Source organism: Lindgomyces ingoldianus (assembly GCF_010093535.1).
Source record: "Lindgomyces ingoldianus strain ATCC 200398 unplaced genomic scaffold BDR25scaffold_17, whole genome shotgun sequence".
Taxonomy (NCBI): domain Eukaryota; kingdom Fungi; phylum Ascomycota; class Dothideomycetes; order Pleosporales; family Lindgomycetaceae; genus Lindgomyces; species Lindgomyces ingoldianus.
In genome coordinates, this window is record NW_022985178.1 from 931,495 (window position 1) to 950,088 (window position 18,594).

General features: G+C 49.1%; 8 protein-coding genes across 8 annotated transcripts; 5 read left to right on the top strand and 3 right to left on the bottom strand.

The window, feature by feature from the left end:
- Positions 1-726: 726 nt before the first annotated feature.
- BDR25DRAFT_314689 (uncharacterized protein) lies at positions 727-1,572 on the top strand (the record flags this gene model as incomplete). Its single annotated transcript, XM_033691471.1, has 1 exon — positions 727-1,572. One exon carries the CDS (start codon positions 727-729, stop codon positions 1,570-1,572), a length of 846 nt encoding a protein of 281 aa, XP_033547351.1.
- Positions 1,573-2,085: 513 nt separating this feature from the next.
- Positions 2,086-3,023, top strand: BDR25DRAFT_369738 (uncharacterized protein; the record flags this gene model as incomplete). The annotated part of the gene is made up of 2 exons (XM_033697113.1): positions 2,086-2,165; positions 2,216-3,023. 2 exons carry the CDS (start codon positions 2,086-2,088, stop codon positions 3,021-3,023), a joined length of 888 nt encoding a protein of 295 aa, XP_033547352.1.
- A 1,170-nt stretch (positions 3,024-4,193) lies between these two features.
- BDR25DRAFT_343206 (delta 8-(E)-sphingolipid desaturase) lies at positions 4,194-6,240 on the top strand (the record flags this gene model as incomplete). The annotated part of the gene is made up of 3 exons (XM_033693804.1): positions 4,194-4,378; positions 4,464-5,103; positions 5,161-6,240. 3 exons carry the CDS (start codon positions 4,194-4,196, stop codon positions 6,070-6,072), a joined length of 1,737 nt encoding a protein of 578 aa, XP_033547353.1. The 3' UTR covers positions 6,073-6,240.
- Positions 6,241-6,796: 556 nt separating this feature from the next.
- Positions 6,797-11,130, top strand: BDR25DRAFT_343207 (uncharacterized protein). Its single transcript, XM_033693805.1, has 5 exons — positions 6,797-7,850; positions 7,948-8,552; positions 8,598-9,245; positions 9,451-10,981; positions 11,047-11,130. Exons 1-4 carry the CDS (start codon positions 7,249-7,251, stop codon positions 10,908-10,910), a joined length of 3,315 nt encoding a protein of 1,104 aa, XP_033547354.1. The 5' UTR covers positions 6,797-7,248; the 3' UTR covers positions 10,911-10,981; positions 11,047-11,130.
- BDR25DRAFT_355603 (uncharacterized protein) lies at positions 11,035-12,700 on the bottom strand (the record flags this gene model as incomplete). Its single annotated transcript, XM_033695487.1, has 13 exons — positions 11,035-11,148; positions 11,183-11,232; positions 11,284-11,372; positions 11,400-11,521; positions 11,573-11,635; positions 11,726-11,766; positions 11,813-11,867; positions 11,912-11,971; positions 12,052-12,097; positions 12,131-12,172; positions 12,213-12,375; positions 12,407-12,522; positions 12,552-12,700. The coding sequence occupies 13 exons, from the start codon at positions 12,698-12,700 to the stop codon at positions 11,035-11,037; spliced, it is 1,110 nt and encodes a 369-aa protein (XP_033547355.1).
- An 84-nt stretch (positions 12,701-12,784) lies between these two features.
- Positions 12,785-13,813, top strand: BDR25DRAFT_314693 (uncharacterized protein; the record flags this gene model as incomplete). The annotated part of the gene is made up of 1 exon (XM_033691472.1): positions 12,785-13,813. The coding sequence occupies one exon, from the start codon at positions 12,785-12,787 to the stop codon at positions 13,811-13,813; it is 1,029 nt and encodes a 342-aa protein (XP_033547356.1).
- An 858-nt stretch (positions 13,814-14,671) lies between these two features.
- BDR25DRAFT_334510 (S-adenosyl-L-methionine-dependent methyltransferase) lies at positions 14,672-16,165 on the bottom strand. Its single transcript, XM_033692938.1, has 3 exons — positions 15,881-16,165; positions 15,498-15,822; positions 14,672-15,433 (listed from the first exon to the last, which is right to left on the bottom strand). The coding sequence occupies exons 1-3, from the start codon at positions 16,069-16,071 to the stop codon at positions 14,858-14,860; spliced, it is 1,092 nt and encodes a 363-aa protein (XP_033547357.1). The 5' UTR covers positions 16,072-16,165; the 3' UTR covers positions 14,672-14,857.
- Positions 16,166-16,399: 234 nt separating this feature from the next.
- BDR25DRAFT_303960 (uncharacterized protein) lies at positions 16,400-18,046 on the bottom strand. The gene is made up of 4 exons (XM_033690110.1): positions 17,758-18,046; positions 17,262-17,712; positions 17,121-17,210; positions 16,400-17,071 (listed from the first exon to the last, which is right to left on the bottom strand). The coding sequence occupies exons 1-4, from the start codon at positions 17,842-17,844 to the stop codon at positions 16,473-16,475; spliced, it is 1,227 nt and encodes a 408-aa protein (XP_033547358.1). The 5' UTR covers positions 17,845-18,046; the 3' UTR covers positions 16,400-16,472.
- Between the last annotated feature and the right edge of the window lie 548 nt (positions 18,047-18,594).

Here is an 18,594-nt window from a genome sequence, read left to right on the forward strand (position 1 = left end):
ATTAGATGTCAGAGCTAAATATCTTGCGCTTACGAAAATTGAAGCGCGCTCTACTGAGTGAGGGCTATGAACGGTTCTTTGTGCTATCTTGGGTTCACATATGTGCGAATAATCTACGAAAGACCCCGTGATTCGGCTCTGTGTGCGGTCTGCTCGTTTAACTTTACACCAATCATGCAGACGTGTCTTAGCTGTCCAAGAGTGTAGAAGAGATCCTCCATCAGGTTTTGCTCGGTGCGCTGAAGAAGCGACCACCACAGAGGCATGTGAATGCACAGATGGGGGAGAAGAACAAAGAAATAAAAGACAAACACGGCTAATGGAAGGTAATGGAAATGGATCTGCAAACCAGAATTATCAAGTCGCAAAGTGGCAAGGTTGGAAACAATCACCATGGTAACAATTGAGCAATTCCAGTGATTGAAAATGACCAGCAGTTGCTACGGCATGGCTCCGCCTTATTTTCATCCCGCCTCTTTTCTCCCATCCTACAACCAACCTCTCACCTTCCCAGCATGGAATTGACCAAAGTTTCAAGCGTCTCAACGCCCACAGATTTTAAGTACGTATTCCCCGAACCATACAAAAGGTCCAAGCCGGCACTAACAACTCAGCTTTGTGACCTCACCAGCAGTAAAAGTCCTGGTCGGCCCGGTTTCCAACCGTCGCGAGTTCATCGTCCACCAGGCGCTCATCTGCTCTCGATCCAAGTATTTCGCCACCGTCATGAGCGAACAGTACCACGGATCGGGCGAGCGAGCAGTGAAATTGCAAAACGAGAGTCCGGAGATTTTCACGATGTTCGTGAAGATGCTCTATGGAGACACCCTCTTGACTATGGCGCCGAAAAAGACGGACCTAGGTGGCGATTCCGACACAGATGGGTATATTTCACTTTTCAAGCTCTACGTTCTTGTAGAGAAACTAGAAGACATCGAGAGTAAGGAAATGATTTCGGATAGAATTCAGCAGTTTACCACCCTGGTAGATATGGACGGTCCTGTGGCTTGCCCGCCTCCTTGTTGCATCAAGATCGTCTACGAAGGAACACCCTCAGGCGACCCGGCGCGCCGCCTCCTGATCGAGCTCTACGTTTCTTACCAGGACAAAACATGCCTCTCTGGGGCGGTTGATAGCGTACCGAAGGAGTTCCTATATGACCTTTCACTTCACATGCTCGAAAATCAGGTGCAACGCCCATATAAAGAATTGACGCATACACTCCGTGTAAGGAACCGGACAGGACTCAAGTCGTTGGCAGAGAGAAAAAAGCAACTTGAAGAAAAGGACAGAATTATTCGGTCACTAGAGGGCGAGGTTCAAGCGAAGGACATTCAAATTTCAAACCTGACTTCCGAAATAGTTGCCACGAAAGGAAGGATAGGGTCATTCTCTGAGGAAGGGCGAGAAATGTCTACTTCGAGTAGCTTACTACGTGACCATTCCGAAAAGGAGAATAAAGAGAATCCCGCCCTAGATGGGAAGATTGATGGTTCTAGTGTCCCTTTTCGATTGTCAGCCAAGAAGCCAAAGATGAGAAAGAGGGCTATTCATGAGTCCCTCGGTGATTAAAGCGCCAATTACCATGTATTCACCTTTGGTGAGGAGGGGACTCATGGCCACTCCAGTGGGGATAAGGCCTAGGCATATGTATAGTTAGCTCTTGGGCGTCTTTGCAGGTGGACCGTATGTCATGAATCTCGATGATAAAATCTTAGTTATCTCCCAATAAACCCACGGAATATTTGTAGCTACCGGGGGTAGTAAGCAATACACGACAAAATTGTATCGAAATCGCCTCCTATGCTTCTCCCCGGTCTACAGATGCATCCACAGCATGTTATTGCGTGCCACGTAAATAAATTAAGATGTATTTGGTCTTTCAAACCGTTTCCTGGGAAAGAGGAGGATGTTATGAGACTCCTAATTTCTGTTGAAGTAGACATTCGTCCTATCAGTGTCTTAGCCTCGCGCTTGTCCATCCCAACAACAGGTGATCTCCAACGTGGCTCATAAATTTGAACTTCCACTTTAGGTTCTTCTCTTTTCTCTAACTCAAAGCTTGAGACTTCTTTATACGACAAGATGGCTTCATGGAAGTTTCCGCGGACCGCAGTCGTGACGGGGAACTGGGACGTCCGCGTCTCCAGTGGAAAGGAGACAGGGTATACAACGCCACACGGCGATTCGAACCCGACTTGCTGACCAGGCACAGATTCGCTCAGACGGCCGCCATCAAAGTTGTCGTTGGGGCGGAAAACGAACAGCAAGAGTTCTTCGTCCACGAGGGTCTCATCTGCCCACGGTCCCAGTGCTTCGAGAAGGCCATGAGCGGCAAGTGGCACGAGTCCGACAAGAAGGAAATCACACTCTGCACCGCTGAGCCAGCTACCTTCGCCTTATATAATGAGCTCCTCTACTCTGGTAATCTTCCAGTTAAAGATCTCAAGCATGCTTCGCCAGAAGACGAATACATCCCCCTATGCAAGCTCTATGTCCTCTGCGAGTACCTCATTGACCATAAATCACAAGACCTCGTTCTTCTAGCCATCTCCGCTCGATTCAAGCAGGTGGGGAAAGATGGAAAGCAGTATCTCCCAAGCATCAAATGCGTTAAGATCATCTACGGCGGCACCCCCGAGGAAAGCCCAGCTCGCAACATGCTCGTTGACTTCTATTCCGACCACGACGATGGAACGGCTCTCTCTGGGACATACGGCGACGTGCCAAAAGACTTCCTGTACGATCTATCCATCAGCGTGCTTCAGAATCGCCAGATGCCAATGGAGTCCCAGGCACAGCAGGATAAGTACAAGGAGCTGTCGATGCAGAAAGAGAAGCAGGATTCTGAAATGGAGTCGCTGCGCCGGACCATCCGGAACTTGAAGTCTAGGGGGGCGAGCGATTCAGAGATGTTCGATCCCTCGCCAGCGTCAAGTATTCCAAGCTCCGACCGGGCTTTGTATCATGCCGATGCCGAGTTCGGTCTAAGGTACACGAATATGTCTGGCATCGGCCGTTGATACCTTGTACCTGAGGAAGAAATAGCATTTGGAGCGGCGTTCTGGTCTGAAAATACAGAATCCCATGGTGAAGGTGAATGCCATGCACACGGAAGCGGACTAATGGTTGGAGGTTTGTGGAGGAAGAGGGTAATTCAAAGAGGCAATTGTGTAGCGATGGCATATAGTGGGTTGAATATTCAAGTTTGAATGTTCAAGTTTGAATATTGTGTCTTCGATGCTGGGGAAGTGAGGATTGGCGTGGGGTATGGATCGGGAGTACCCCCGTACTGGATCCACTCCCATTGGCTGGCTATCCGAGACGTCGGGTGCCAAGCAATCTCATGAGGAAGTTACGCAGAGCAGCTGCGGCTGAGGATTATTTCCTTCCTTTTTCAATTCACTTCTAGCTCTTGTGGTGCTTCACGAAGATGAATCGGTGCTTTACATCTGCAACTGCAAGGATTACTTCCAATGGAATAGTGGGCAATCGCCAGTAATAGTATCAGGTTGGATCAATTGCAGCCAAGAGCGGTCGAAGGCGAGCTTCGCGTCAACCTCCTCTTACACGCAGATTCGCTCCACCGGCCGAAAGCAGAAGCGGGCAGTGCAAATTGTCGAACCCCTTGGATTTGTTCAGTGACGCGCACGCAGTGACGCACCGATTCAGCTCCGCCCTCGCAACGTCCGCGCGAATGGAGATGCATCTGGGACATGCCCGTCGATCTGTTTCATAGCGATCTGCGACGGGCACCAGTTTTACAACTGGCAATGCCCATACTTTGCTGCATCTTCCGGGCCCGGACTATCGAATCCAATGAAAGCAACCAAGAGATCGCCTCACGATAGGCTCACTGTAGGGTCACCTTCACATCACCGTGGGCCCAGACCGCGCGCCAAGATCCGGAGAGGCTGGAAATGTTTGGTCTCACACGGCCTCTCACAGCGCAAAGCTGCGCGCGCGGGGCGAGTTCTGGAAGGCGCCAAGCTACTTCTCATGCGCCCCGGTCGCCAAAAACTTGGTGGGCTTGGTGGGCTTGGGGGGCGGGCCGCAGTCGCAGTCGCAACGCCCGCCAAAGCTCTGACCCGCCTCTCAGAAAGGGGCCCCGTCACACTATATACTCGAGGCCTGCAGCCGGGCAGATTCTCGACGTCGCAACTCCTCCGGCAACTTTCTCCGCGCCTGTCACCATGGCCATGGATCGCAAACCCATCGTATCGGCGAAGGAAGTCGAGCTGCTCATCGCCCAGGGCCAGCCAATCGTCATCCACGAGGGGTATGCCCTGCAACTGACGCAGTGGATCGACAGGCATCCTGGCGGCCGCCTCGCCATTTTGCACATGGTCGGCAGAGATGCCTCCGATGAAATCAACGTGTAAGCAAGAACTAACCTCCGCATCTGGTATGGTGTCTACCGCCTCTAGTTTGCTCGGGGCCGTCTCAGGCTAACTCCGCCACAGGTACCACTCGGCCCGCTCGCTGCAGATGATGAAGCAGCATCGTCTTGGCCGCATCCAGGAACCATGGAAGAACCTCGAGCCTCCGATCCGCTCCCCCAACTACCGCGACCAGATCAGTCAGCCGAAGGATTCTTGCATCGCGGCACCCGTGACCAAGGGGACGACGGCACCTGTCCCCGGACATCGGTCCAGGCCGAGCATCGACATCGGTCCGCTGGGTTTCTTGACCCCGCCGTCATGCACGGGGGTGAACCCGCAGCCAGACCTCATCCCCGGTGGCTCTTGCAGCCGCAGGATCGGCTCGGTGCAAAGTGCCGACCCAGAGAAGCAGGCGCTCTTGGACACGCCGGATAAAATTTCATCCGAGGGCTCAAGGATTGCATATGCCACGACCATGGAGCAAAAGGAGATCGCAGAGGGTATACTTGACTATCCGTCTCTGGACGAAGAGACGCAGCAGTCAATCCGGCTGCACTACCGGGCCCTTCACCAGGAAATCATAAATAGGGGACTATACCAATGCCGCTACTCTGAGTACGGCAAGGAGTCGATTAGATATGCGGTCTTGTTCTGCGCCTTTCTCTACCTGCTCCTCACTGGATGGTACTTGACATCGGCCATATTCCTGGGCCTCTTTTGGGTGTGTATTCTTCCTTGCACGTGCTCTCCTGATCCACATGACTAATGAACGGTTCAGCAACAAATCATGTTCACTGCTCACGACGCTGGCCATCGTGGTATCACTGGCAACTTCGTCATCGACACCTTGATCGGAGCTTTCATCGCCGACTTCTGCTGCGGTCTGTCTATAGGATGGTGGAAGTCATCCCACAACGTCCACCACTTGATAACCAACATGCCTGAGCACGACCCTGACATCCAAAACATTCCCCTCTTCTCAAACTCCCCTACATTCATGAAATCGGTCTTTAGCACCTTCTACAACTTCGAATTCGTCTGGGACGGCGCTGCCGACTTCCTCGTCCCCTACCAAAAATACACCTATTACCCAGTCATGGCTCTCGCCCGATTTAACCTCTACATGCTCTCCTGGCTCCACCTGCTCTCCCCGCGGGCTACCCAACTCGGTTCCGCATGGTGGACCCGCCACGTCGAACTCGTTTTCATGCTCTTCTACTGGGCCATCTTCGGGTACGCGCTCGTCTGGTGCACGCTCCCCGACTGGCCCACCCGCATCGGCTTCGTCATGATCTCGCACATGATGACCATGATCCTACACGTGCAAATCACTCTCTCTCACTGGGGCATGCCGACGTCCGACCTCGGCCCCATGGAATCCTTTCCCCAGCGCCAGCTTCGCACAACTATGGACGTCGACTGTCCCGCCTGGTTGGATTTCCTACACGGCGGTCTGCAGTTCCAAGCTGTGCATCATTTATTTCCGAGATTGCCGCGACATAATTTGAGGGAGGGTCAGTTTTTGGTAAGGGAGTTTTGCGAGAAAACAAATATTCAGTATAATTGCTACGGCTTTGTTAAGGGGAATAAGGTTGTGTTGAGTAGATTGGAAGAGGTGGCGAAGATGGTCGAGATGATGGTAGACTGTCAGAAGCATATGGCTGAGACGGGAGAGAGTGGCCTGAATTAGGTTTGTTGACTGGTCCCTGCGCGATGTACCTGTCTGCATACATTCATCGGTGTGCATGTGTAAATCGTGGGTTTGGTCTGGTTTGGAAGCTGTATTTATAGTATACCCTGCATGCCTGCGAGCATAGACTGAGTGCGCATAGACTGGGCGCACTTAGACAACAAAATGGTTCTGTTTCTTTGGGTCGGGCGGCTTTTTGCTATAAAATTCTTTCACTTTCTCTTGCTTCGCTGGGTGTGTTTATGATTGTGCAAGCCCCTTTCAGAATAGATTCCATTTCTACTGCAAAATGTCTACTCCAGATACCCATCAAAAACTCTACAGTGCTCATAATAGATGGCAACATATATCTCCTAATAAGTAGTATATTCTCCCATGCCTGGGATCCTGGCTAATGTGCCTCATGAGTTTTGTTGGCTCTTTTTGTCTTGAGGATCGTCTTGTAGGCCTCGAGACAGGTGTAGTAGGAGGTTGGTGGGAACTATGACATTCTAAGACAGGTATTTGTAAGCTGCACAGCTCATGGGTGTCCCAGACTCTGAGCAAAATCGAGCAGAAAGATGGAAGGAGTGAGGCAGCTGTTGATATCGGCAGAGCCGCACTATGTGGCGGTTGGGGCACAGCCACAACTCTCCGAACCTTCAGCCTTCTCATTGCTGCCTTGTAGCCTTCTTACAGAACATCTTTCACAACCCTTTTTTCTTCACGGTTTACTTCTTTCCATCGGCCACCATGTTGTTTGATATCTCAGTCGGCGACTTCCTTTCCAACCCGCTCACTTATTGAGAACACCCGGTCTTAGGATTCTGCTTTCTCCTGAAATCCGCCTCCCTCAGGAATGAATTTACTCTTAACGGGAATATAGCAGCCATCAAGGGAAAATTAGCAGCAGGCCCATTTAACATCAAGGTATAGTAGGAAAGAGTAACAGATAAGGGTCAATCCGCCACTCTGCTAGTGCCCGTAGAGTGTCTTATCACCTACATCATCTCGAAACTCCGCTGTTCAGCGCGATCTGAATCGAGGACTGAGCTCTGTGTTGAAAATTCTCTAGAAAGCGTTGGAAAAATCATTCCCCGCGCTTCCATCCCGTTGCAGTTCCTGGCTGCTCAACGAGTCAATGTTAGAGTAGTAGGCTTTAGACATCGATATTCCAAGAAAAACGTAGAAATAGACATGGACTACAGCCACGAATCCCCCTGGTACTGTTCCGAATGCCAAGATGGGCCTATAGGCTATTGGCAAGATCTTTGCGTCAGGTGTCAGCATCCGAGGTGTTCTTATTGTGTAATCGACTCCATAGCTTTTAGCGAAACGGAGGTATCTATAAAAGCCCAAGCAGGCGACTCTGTTGAAGTAATCCGTCCTCATGAACTCAACTATTCGCGAGACACAACAAACGATGCTGGAACGAATCTTAAACTGGACGAAAGTAATTTCAAACCTGACAATGTCAAGTTCGATTCGGGTCTTGGTTCGATGCCGGATTCCTTCCATAAGGGCAACGAAGTTGACGACGACGAAAGGTCAGTCACTTCCATCTTGACCAATGCCTCGCGAGTGCACCTTCCGTCTTCTGAAAAGGAGCACCTTATTTCGGCATTTGCAGGCGATCTGTGTCAGGATATTGGCCTCCGCGGAGACATCGTCGATGACGCGCGCGAGCGGATATCAGCTTGTCTCCCCAACCTCCTAAAGGCTTTCACATTAAGATTAGAAGGGCGTGTCAATTCAAAGGCAGAGCGTGATGCGAAGGAATTCGTGAGGCAGCAACGCAGGTACGTGTGTTAATGCAAGCTTGTTTGGAATCAAACCTGGTTACAGCTCTGCATACGAGTACCATCCTGAGCGCTGACTAACGGTCTTGATTGGTAGCCATATTGCCTGCCAATTTCGTAAGAGCCAGATGCCAGCAGAGATATCCGAAGATGAATATGTGCCTCCTATCCTGGAGGATGGCATGTCGTTTGCTGAGAAGATCTCTCGATGGAAAACCGTCGAGCATGCCGATCTAGCACCGGAGTCAGAACCGGTCGACCAAAGGGTGGACGAGATCCAAGCCCCCCCAAGATATCAAGAAGTCCGTTCATTTCTCCTGGACGGTCCAGAGTATCAATGGTTACTTGAGAACATTCGGTCATCGGCATTATTAACTGAGAGAAAGGGAACAGTGCTAGATGGCGTCACACGCGAGATTGATACCATACTCTCATTTATCAAAACTCCAAAATCACGACAATCTCAAGTATTTCAGATTGATTTCGAAATAAACTGGGATCTTCCAACTTTTCTAAGAGGTCAAGAATACGACACCACATTGGAAATTGCAGTCGAACGTGCCATCACCATCACAGGATCCACCCGCGATGCCCAGGCACTGAGCTGCTTGGGATATATGCGCCAAACGTGGCCATCCAGTGGCCAAGAGATTTTGCGCGTGCTGCAAAAGGCACTGATGGCAACAAATCTATCATGCTCAGGTAAGTAGACCCTTAGAAATCTCTCTTCAATCTCTGATCTTTTAGGTCGCCTTGTTGATGGAACGGAGCTCGACATCAAGCTAAAATCACCGAAAGCATCTATCATAGCGCGTGGAGGTCAAGCTGCGCTAACAGAGCTTTGCGAACAGCTTGCTTGGCTTGGTGCTGCTCTTCGAGCCTCTCCAGTATCATTTGGAATATGTCTCACCACTCCAATCATCACAGTTTCCCAAGACACCCGCTCTAGGAGCCTTTCACATTCTATCATGGTGCACCTTGATTTCCATGATACTCCATGTCCAGATCATCATCTGTCAACTGCCATAGAGGGCACTTGCTGGCACAAAATGTTCCGCAATCCAGTGGTTGTCAACGGTTTCCCAATACTTGCTCGGGACGAGGAATGTAGTGGACTAGAACTGCCGCTGGACATAATGAGTGTTCTGGCTGAAGCTCAATTTGCCACGCGCTATGATGAAACGCTGATTCTCAAAGGACCTTGTACTATGCTTGTACCTACGCGCCGGACAGAACGTTCTATCGCTTGGCATTTTCTAGTCAACGAAGATGGGGAACGTATTCCGTACTATTCGTTTCGAGAGCGCTGCCCGGGATGGATTCGCACTGATACCGTCGAAGTTGGAAACGCTCGCAACTTCGTTGGATGGGCATCAAATATCACTAGGCATCTCGGTAAGATACTTTCTTCTACATCTTATCGCGTAACGTAGAACATCACAAGGGGGTAATCCATGCCAGAGATCTGCACCCTTTTGAGTTATCTTTAATTCTAGCGGGGAGTTTAGCGGATATTGTCCCCCTTGATTATTTTCCATGTAATGCGATAAGAAGCTGTAGTTTCCTTCACAGCTTCTTTGGACACTAATGGTGGAAATAGGAACAGATGATATGGAGTATGACAAGATTGACTGGGCTGGAGCCAGAAAATGCTCTGCAGGATTCTCTATGGAGCAGAAGCTGACCATCTCCGTCAGCAAGATAGTTGGGGTTAGTGGGAGTGTGGTCCGAGGTAACAGGGACAAGCCAGAATTTGTCAAGCGATCCACCTACTCTTTACAGATTGAAAATGCCCGCAAGATTTACGTCCTGCTTTACGACAATGAAGCTCAAAAAGGGTGGTTAACGGATGGGGCGAGTGCCTTGTTACACCTTGTGCGAACGCAGGTTGTCCGAGAACCTTACAGGCGCGCCGGTTGCCTTTTCAACGATCCCGCTTTCAATCACTCAAAATTCAGGCATCCAGAAGTCAATGGTGGACCGGATATAGCTGTGCAGGTTCTGAAGGACGATTGCAACATGAAACATGTGATCTTTGAAGAGTTCGACTCATTCGCTCCCGAAACAATTGTGTCGCCTCGGCCTCAACAAGTGTCACCAATGAGCAGAGACGATACCACTGGTGTGAAAAATCGTCCAGGGAGAGAGGCCCGTGGCTCAAGTGAGGAGAGAAAGGAAATCTATACGACTACATGCTTGAAAGAATTGGTCTCACAGACTTGGAACATTCTAGAGCAGATTTACGACCGCCAAGTGGATATTGAGACGACGCATGAGACCAAGCAATTAATAATTCCATCTGGGGCAGCATTAGAAGGTTACGAGTTTATGGATATTGTATCGGCAGAACACATCTTGACTCGACGCACAGTCAATCTCCAGGCGAATGGGGCGGCTTGGATAGAATTGACGAAGCATATTCACGCCGTGACCCTTTTCGGCCAGAATTTCGGAGATATATACAAGCCGACAGTGACTACAAGCAGCTTGATATGTGCGAACTGGAAAACTGTTCCACGTGGCCATGATTTCCTTGCGGTCCCAATGTCATTGCTCCAAGAAATCAAGCAGTCCAGCCGTAAAAAAGGCGAAGTCGACAAAACATCTCGAGAAATTGCAAGGGGTCTCCACTGGGATCCATCAAAGGAGGTGTTTAATAGGTGTGGACTAGGCTGCAAGCACGTCTTTGCCCGCGTCCAGCAGATTCGTCCATCTCCACTGAACTGGGGCGAAAATCACTTGGGAAAGGCTGACGCCTTTGGGGAAATACATGGCGCCGTCTTGTTTGGAAGGAGCAGTGTCCTAGACCCTAAAAAGCTGGACTCTTCCCTGATATCAGCGGCGCACACAGTGGACAGATTCCGCGACAGTGGACTCGGTTCAAGTCTACAGGTTTCACCTTCAATTGATCCATCAACTGTAAGCTCTAGTGCCGAAACCAGGACTGTACAGTTGCCACAGACCGATGCTCCAAGAAAGAGCTGGAATCTTATTGCTGGACTGCAGGAAACGCTTGCTAAAATATCGCTCTCACGTGGGAAGGAGAGAGACACGAGATGAACTTACAGCATGCTAGCTCATCAAGTAGAACATAATCAAGGCAGCGTTTAAACGCCTGGCTAAGTAAGGAAGTAGGTTACCAGGACGCAAGTTTTGTCCTAAATTTCCTAAACAATGTGCTAATTTAGGCGACTAGATGTCGTAGGTTCGGTGGGTCAGGGGTTTCCTGGATTTTCCTGGATTTTGTGCCGGGGGGAAATAGGACCGGAGAGTTCGTTAGTGAGGGGTAGGATTTCGTCTATGACCCCGGTTTATTCCCACAGATCAAATACATCGGGGTGAGCACCCTGTTCGTTCGGCATGCCTAGGAGCAGCGTATCTACTGGCCCCTTCAACATCAAGACATATTAATAAGGGCTAACAGACAAGGGACAATCCGCGACTCTGCTACTGCTTGTACGGTGTCTTATCACATACATCATCTCGATACTCTGTAGCTCAGCGCAGTCTGAATATTGAGAACTGAGTTCTGAGTTGAACCGTTTCTACAAAGCAGTGGAAAAGGCATTCCTCGCGCCAACACTCCCATCCTCTTGCAGTTCCAGGCCGTTCACCGGGTCATTATTCCAGTGGTGGGCTTTAAACATGGGTAGTACATACATACGCATTTCCTGGCACGCACGTCCTACTCACTCTCAAACTAACGCGAAAGATACTATGACCGATGGGCCGCTATGTATATATCGAAGTTGATCCATCAATTGAGTGTGCAACAGTGGCCTAACCTACCCGTTAAGGTAGGGCTAGCTAGAAGAGAGGACAAGGTAGACAGCACTAAAGAGATAAGTATTTTATGCAAGATTAATAGAATGTACTAGAGTTAAAGCAAGAAATAGGAGGTAATCGGGACGTGGGACTGTGAGTGGATGAGAATAGTCGAGATTAGTTTTTTAACACATGACAAGGTATCTTAGGAGGCTGCAGAATGAAAGGACAATTTCCACGTGCTTCCACTAGCTTTCACCAGCAGCCAGCGGAGCTACATCTGAAATTTACCTGACATTTGCAATATGAATCTTGACCGCACCGCGATCACTACGTGAAAATGTTGTGAGCACCGACTCGACAGTCCACAGTCACTCTCAAAAAGGAATGTAAGAAAAGCTGAATAACAGAATCTACTAGGTTATCTCAGCTGTACCAAATCTCGTTTAATACTACGACCATAAATGACCCACCAGTCCCGACTCCATTATCACTCCACACATCCGCTGGCACACCTCAAGCTATCCCTTTCGAAAACATCATCGACATGAAGCCAGCTTATCAATTCGCACCCCGCCGTCCAATATCCAGGACCACCTCAGCAACCCATCATTGCTAATGCTCTTTCTTGCTACTGTTTGGGAAAGATCGAGCTGAGGTGAAAGGATCAGTCGTCTAAGCGTGAACGAAATCTCCTGGTCTATAGTACCACAACCACTCAGCTGAGCCAGTGTACACGCTAGCTGGTGTTGGAGAGCTTCTATAACGGTCGAGGCTGCAGGACATGTTACGCATTTGTTGAGTGATTCGCGTGGCAAGGGTGACCGAATTCCCCCATCCAGACTTGTACCACTCATGAATCTCCTTCAACGCCGGTGACACGGGCTGTGCGAGCCTCTTCAAGGTGCTGCAAGTTCAGATGATCCTTGGAATCACACGACTCTTTGGAGTATTTTGGCGATGGGAATGGGATAATTATAGCATTGTAAGAGAGCCTCGACAATGGTTCCTGTTGTATTTAAGGGAAGGAAAATGCTGTTGACAGTGTGGATCCAGAAACAGTCCATGGTCTTTCCATTCTTCATAAGTTCGCTCAAATCATCTTTTTGTCGTTTTCCTGCACAAAATACCCTTTGTAAGAATTTTCGTCATTCGTTCCTATATACGTCATGTACTCAATTCTCTTCACCGTCTTCATTTCCTCAGTCCTCTGCACCGACCCCCGCATCCTGCACCTCCCCAAACGCAGTCATGACCTCCCCAAAGTCTCCCTCCCATGCGTAATTCGCTCTGGAACTATATCGCCTCTCTTCGGAAGCACAAACACCACATGGGCCTCCGCATCTGAATGCCCACCGCCAGACAAGCTCAAGAAAGACGCTGCTGGCTCCTGTGGCCCCCTCAAGACCCCAGACTGCGCTGCCTACTGCGAAGAAAAGACAGCTTGGTTCTACGGCCGCGAGATAGAATTCCCATTGCAATGTCAATCCAACAGCAAATGCACACTCACCACCACCGACACTATTACTGTGACGAATTCGTATACGGTGAATGTCGGGCTGGATGGTTCAGCAGGTGACGCGAAAACCGGACTCCTCAGCGCGCTGAAAGTCGGATTCAGTTATTCGTATTCCGTCGCGTCGGCCAAAGCCCAGGGCCTAAGTCAGACAGCGCCGGATGGATACTGTGGATACTGGACATTCATCCCAATGTATTGGGCCTCGTATGGATCGTTAACGCACGCGAGTCTCTTTACCTCCGCAGCACTCCCATTCACAGGAATGGTGCCGACAACCCATTGCAACCGCGATGCTGTGACGAAGAAGGTGTATAATTACAAGCCGGTGTTCGATACGTCTGGGAATCCGGTCGGCGAGACTGTGTTTGTAAAGAAGAATTGTGTGACACATAAGAAGCTATGTGGGGTAAAGCAGGCACCGGTATATACGCAACAGTTCGAGCCTGATCTCAAAGATTCAACGAAAGGATGGATGTACACGGATGATAAGGGCTGCGAGGTGGATGCTGGGGTGGCGATGCCGGCGAGCGCAATGTCAACGACGAGCGCACTTCCTTCCGCACCTACGATAGCTGTTGGAGCGAAATGTGGGAATAATGGTGAGTGCGACGCAGGTCAGATATGTAATTCGGGGAGATGCGCGGAGAATACGTGGAAGCCGACTGGGAGAGCGATGTAATTGGGATAGAGTGGTATAAGCTGTTTCAACTTGGGATGTAAGTTACCGGGCTTTCTTTCCTTTTGGCTGAGTCCACTGTCTGCTTTCAGATATCCCCCTGTTTATAATCCAGGCCGCTGATCTTCACATGTAGAGTATTTTGCATTTCCTTCCTTTTCACCCTGATTTGTATTATCAGCTTTTTTTTTTTTTTTTTTTTTTGGTTCTAGCATGCTGTTCTGTTCTTGTCTTCATTTAATCTGTACTGTAAAACTAGAAACTTGCTTTAATCTTGTTGTATCTTGTTGTATCTTGTCTTCGCATAATATACCCTTGGAAATATGAGATATCTGAACCAGAAAAACCCTAGTCTTTCGGAGCTTTGCATGCTCCCACTGCTCGTTTATGAGCTGAGGCTTGTGTTAAGCTACTCCTCGGCCAGATTAAGGTTCATTCTCCGCACAATAAGAACAGCTTCAGCGTCAGGCGGACTCGGTTCAATTCCACTGGTCTTCTGAATTGATACACGTACTGTAAGCTTTAGCGCCAAAGCCGGGACTGTACAGTTGCCGCGAGGTGATACTTCCAGACCGAGCGGGAAGCTTTTTGTTGGACTGCAGGAAACGCTTGCTAAGATATTACTGTCACGTTGGAAGACGGGAGGCACGAGATAAACTATTAGCATGCTATCACATAACATAGAACGCAATTAGTTTATTTATAAGCATTTATGTGAATACGTTGTAAGTTTAATATGATGCAACGTTATGGCCTAAACTACCCCAGTAATTTTCCACGCTAGGTGGCTAGGTGGGTTAGGATATTCCTGGATTATGTTGCGCTAGCGAAGTAAGATTGGAACTTTGTTCAACAAGGTGTGTAAAGTTTACGTATTTCAGCTACATTTTATACCTGGTATAGCTACTTGCTGCCTGTGATAGTTATATGCTGCTTGCCTAGAACCATGTTGCCTGGCTCGCTCCCTTGAGCACACGAAAACTCAGATGCGCTTCTTCAGCAGTCAATCTAGTAATCCATGATCTCTGTGCCCCTCAGAGCTTCACATTATGCTTCTGGTTTCTTCCCAACCATCAAATACATCGGGGTGAATACTCCACTCGTTCCACCCAACACCAGTGCATCTCCTGCAATGATAAGTTCTTCCGTAATCTTCGCCGTTCCCTTTGGAGCATATCTCACAAACTCGAGGCCGCGGACAAGCAATCTCACTGCCACTCTCCCTAACTTCGTATTCCTTACAATAACCGACCAGTCTTGAAGGCTCTGGGCATGTTTGACATCACCCGCAATAACGTACCACCAACCCACAGGATCATCTCTCTCCGCCAGATCTTCGGCCACAGTCAATTCGAATCCGGCTGTTCTCATAGCTTCACGTGCGGCGTTCTTTGTCTGAATTGTTGGAATTCCGTTGCCTCGTTCAATGCCAAGTCTTATAGCCATGTGCTTCCTGTTGCTGGAGTCGAACTTGTCGGTCATGACCCATTCAAAGACACCGAACGTCCCTCCCGGTTTTAGAACGCGGAAGATTTCCGAATATACGTCTTCAAGCGATGGCGCATGGACGGTCGCTTCGATAACATAAACTGCATCGAAACTATTGGACGGGAATGGTATGGTCTGGATTAGAGTAAATTTCACGCCATCTGGATTCCAAAGGCTCGAGCGGCTGGGATTCGCTTACCATGAAATCGCCTTTCACGAACTCCACCGACTTGTCCATTCCCTCTTTCTTTGCTAGCTCTTGCGCCTTCTTGACTTGATATGCATTGTTATTAAGACCAACAATGCTGCAATTCGCATACGACGCAATCTCCTTTGCTGGCCCGCCAACCCCGCATCCAACATCCAGAACTCTCATGCCCGGTTGCAGGCCCATCATATGAGCAATGTAATGCTCATGTCGCGAGATTGCCGTGGCTTTTGGTTCTGGGCCCCGTGGGAAGCGACAAAAATGGAATGATTCACCCCACGCTTCGAGATAGATGTCGGTCGTCGCATCGTAGTAGCTGAATAAAAGGTATTAGCACGTGATACTTAAGAAGGGTAGGTGCAAGGTGGTTTTACTCATTCACCAGATCTGTATACTGCGCTTTGCGTTGATCTCTCGCCTTGTCATCATCCTCAATTGGTTGTCCTTCCTGCTCCCAATGCCGAGAATACCCCCCCGGAGCGCGTTCTGACTTGTCTTTGGCTGTGCCCCTCGAGCGAAGGTCTGCGCCCTCATTGGACGCCAAACTCAGGTTCGCATCTGCCATAGAGGAATGTGGCAAGAGAAATTCGTAGCAAAAGAATGGAAGAAGACTCAACGAACGGTCTCGAAAATTTCTGATGACGCAGTGTCGGTTAGAGGTTTATGAGCTTGTGCCACAGCGAAAGAGGTGGGGGCTGGGGCTGGGGTGAAGCAAGGGCGGTTGAACCGTGCGCCGGGAAACGCTAGCGGTCGGGAATGCGAGTGGTCGTACGCCGCAATCCTATTTCATATCGAGCGTGGAATGAATAGCATGCAATCCTGTGGAACGAGCCGAGGCTTCCGTCGGCGTTCATGCAGTCAGCCTATGGTGCAGGCGGCGTAATTGTAGGATTCTGCTACTTGCGTGTGCCAGGGAGTCTACAACGTGCTAAATATTCCGGAGGTCGTACATGAGGTCACACTACTCTACACACGGTCTGAGCTTGCATGTGTTCCTGCATCGAAGCTCTTCTGTGGCGAATGCGTCGTTCCCTCTGCAGTGTTGATGCTACCCAAGCCTTGGAATCCACTTGAATTCATCTCACTATGAGAGTTCTCAGTCCGACTCCGACTCCCATATGAATTGATGAATGTTAAAAGACCATTTATCTTCCCACCCTCTGATCTGGAACGCGGGAGATACGTCGCGTCACCCTCCACGGTTTCATCGAAGTCTTCGTTTTCTTTAGCACGAGCTCTCATTCGGCCAATTCGGCCACGAAGATTCTGGGGTTGCTGCGGCAGGTCCCGCAGAGGGAGCCGATCCTGCTCGCGGCGACGACGGTGTTCGACAAAGACAGTGCGAAACGCCGTCGCCGACGCCATGATGATAGCAATGCAGCTTTCAAGGTACAAAATCAGGTACTCCCAGGTCATGTCCCATCTGTTATTATGGTACGCGACGGCAGTGCGAGTGATGGTAATAGCGACCATGACAACGGAAAGGCATAAGAAAACCCCAATGGCGAACTTTTGCGTCAACTTTATCCTCACATTGTGGAGAATCCAGATTGGAATGGCAACGACTAAATTTGCATTAGAAGAGCTAATCTTTGGAGAAAGAATGGAACCTACTCATAATGTCGGTAATGGCATCTAAGGACGTGACCACGATTTTGAGAACCATGGTTTTAACAAACGGAGTCTCAGGTGAGCAATGGGTTACTATGAAATTGTCAGTAATGCACACTTGAAGTTCCGAATAAAATGACCTACTTATGGCATTCCCAGTATATGGACAGATAATGAACGCTATGGTGACAGCGAGCCCCCAAGAGATCACTACTAAGACGACCGTAACCCAGTACCATAATGTGATCTTTGTCGAGACATTTGCAATTAGAGCCTTTGATGAGACTAGGAAGCAAAGCTTAACTGCGCACGTCGCCGTCCACATCATCGCAATGAGGGAGTAATTGATCCCTTGTGCACCCCCAATGGCCTTGAAATCATCCTTTGTCGGAAGGAAGAAATCAAATTTTAGAGCATTTAGGATGTATATGAGATGATTGAATTTATAGAGAATAATTGTCGCAGCAATCAACGCTGCAACACTGAAGATGAGCAGGTAATCATCTGCGTACAAACGTTGTCGAATGGTGAGGCGCACTGCGAGACGACCAATGAATGCGAGAATAGCTAGAGCGCAGAAGAAACCAGAGACCACCTAAATTGTCAGTTCCTGCGAATGCTTTCACTAGTGGGTTCTTACTTGGAAGACTGGCTGGTTTACTTTTCCAGCATGCTCGATCTTGTATAGTGTCGTAAGGTCGTAGGATGTTGGGAGAAGAGAATCCATGGTAGAAAAAGTTTGACTTGAACACAATCAAGTCGATGCGTACACTGCCACAATAGTGGGTATAGCAGATTGAGCCGACAAAGAGATTGTAATGGCGATTCAGAGTCGGATCCACGAGACATTAAGGACGTGGGAAGGAATTAAACGGCCGCAACGACGCAAACCCGCCCCCTCAGTTCTGACTCCGGGGCGTATATTCCCATTGCACTAGGATTTCTCGCAAGAGTAGCTGATGCCACAAACGATGAACACAATATACCCTTCAAGTCATAAGCAGTAGGACAGATATCGGTAGGCCTGGTCTCGGAGTCCGACAAGAAAGTGGGCCAATCCTTTGGGATTCTTGAGTGTTTCAAGTCTGCCTTACTATCCTTGTTCCACGTTGAATACTTTTTTTTTCCTGGTGAGCGGTTGCGTGGAACGTGGCGAGAATCCCAAATTCCAAGGTTATCATGAAAATGGTTAGGGTGGAATCCTTCCAATATTTTTGATATTGCATTATATAACCGAGGTAAGCAAGGTAAGCAGAGCAGAGGCCGCAGAATCTAGTAATGTGGTACCATACCCTAGTCAACAGTCCCAGCGGTTAAAACACAGGGCGCAGGCGAGCATCGCGGCAACGTACTCTTCCCATTCCGACTCCACAAAGAGATACACCATCTTATCGCCTGGTGTAGAATATGATGATGAGAAAATGTCAGGCAAAAAATTGTATCCTATTGGTGCCCTCCTAGAAGCCGTCTAGAAATT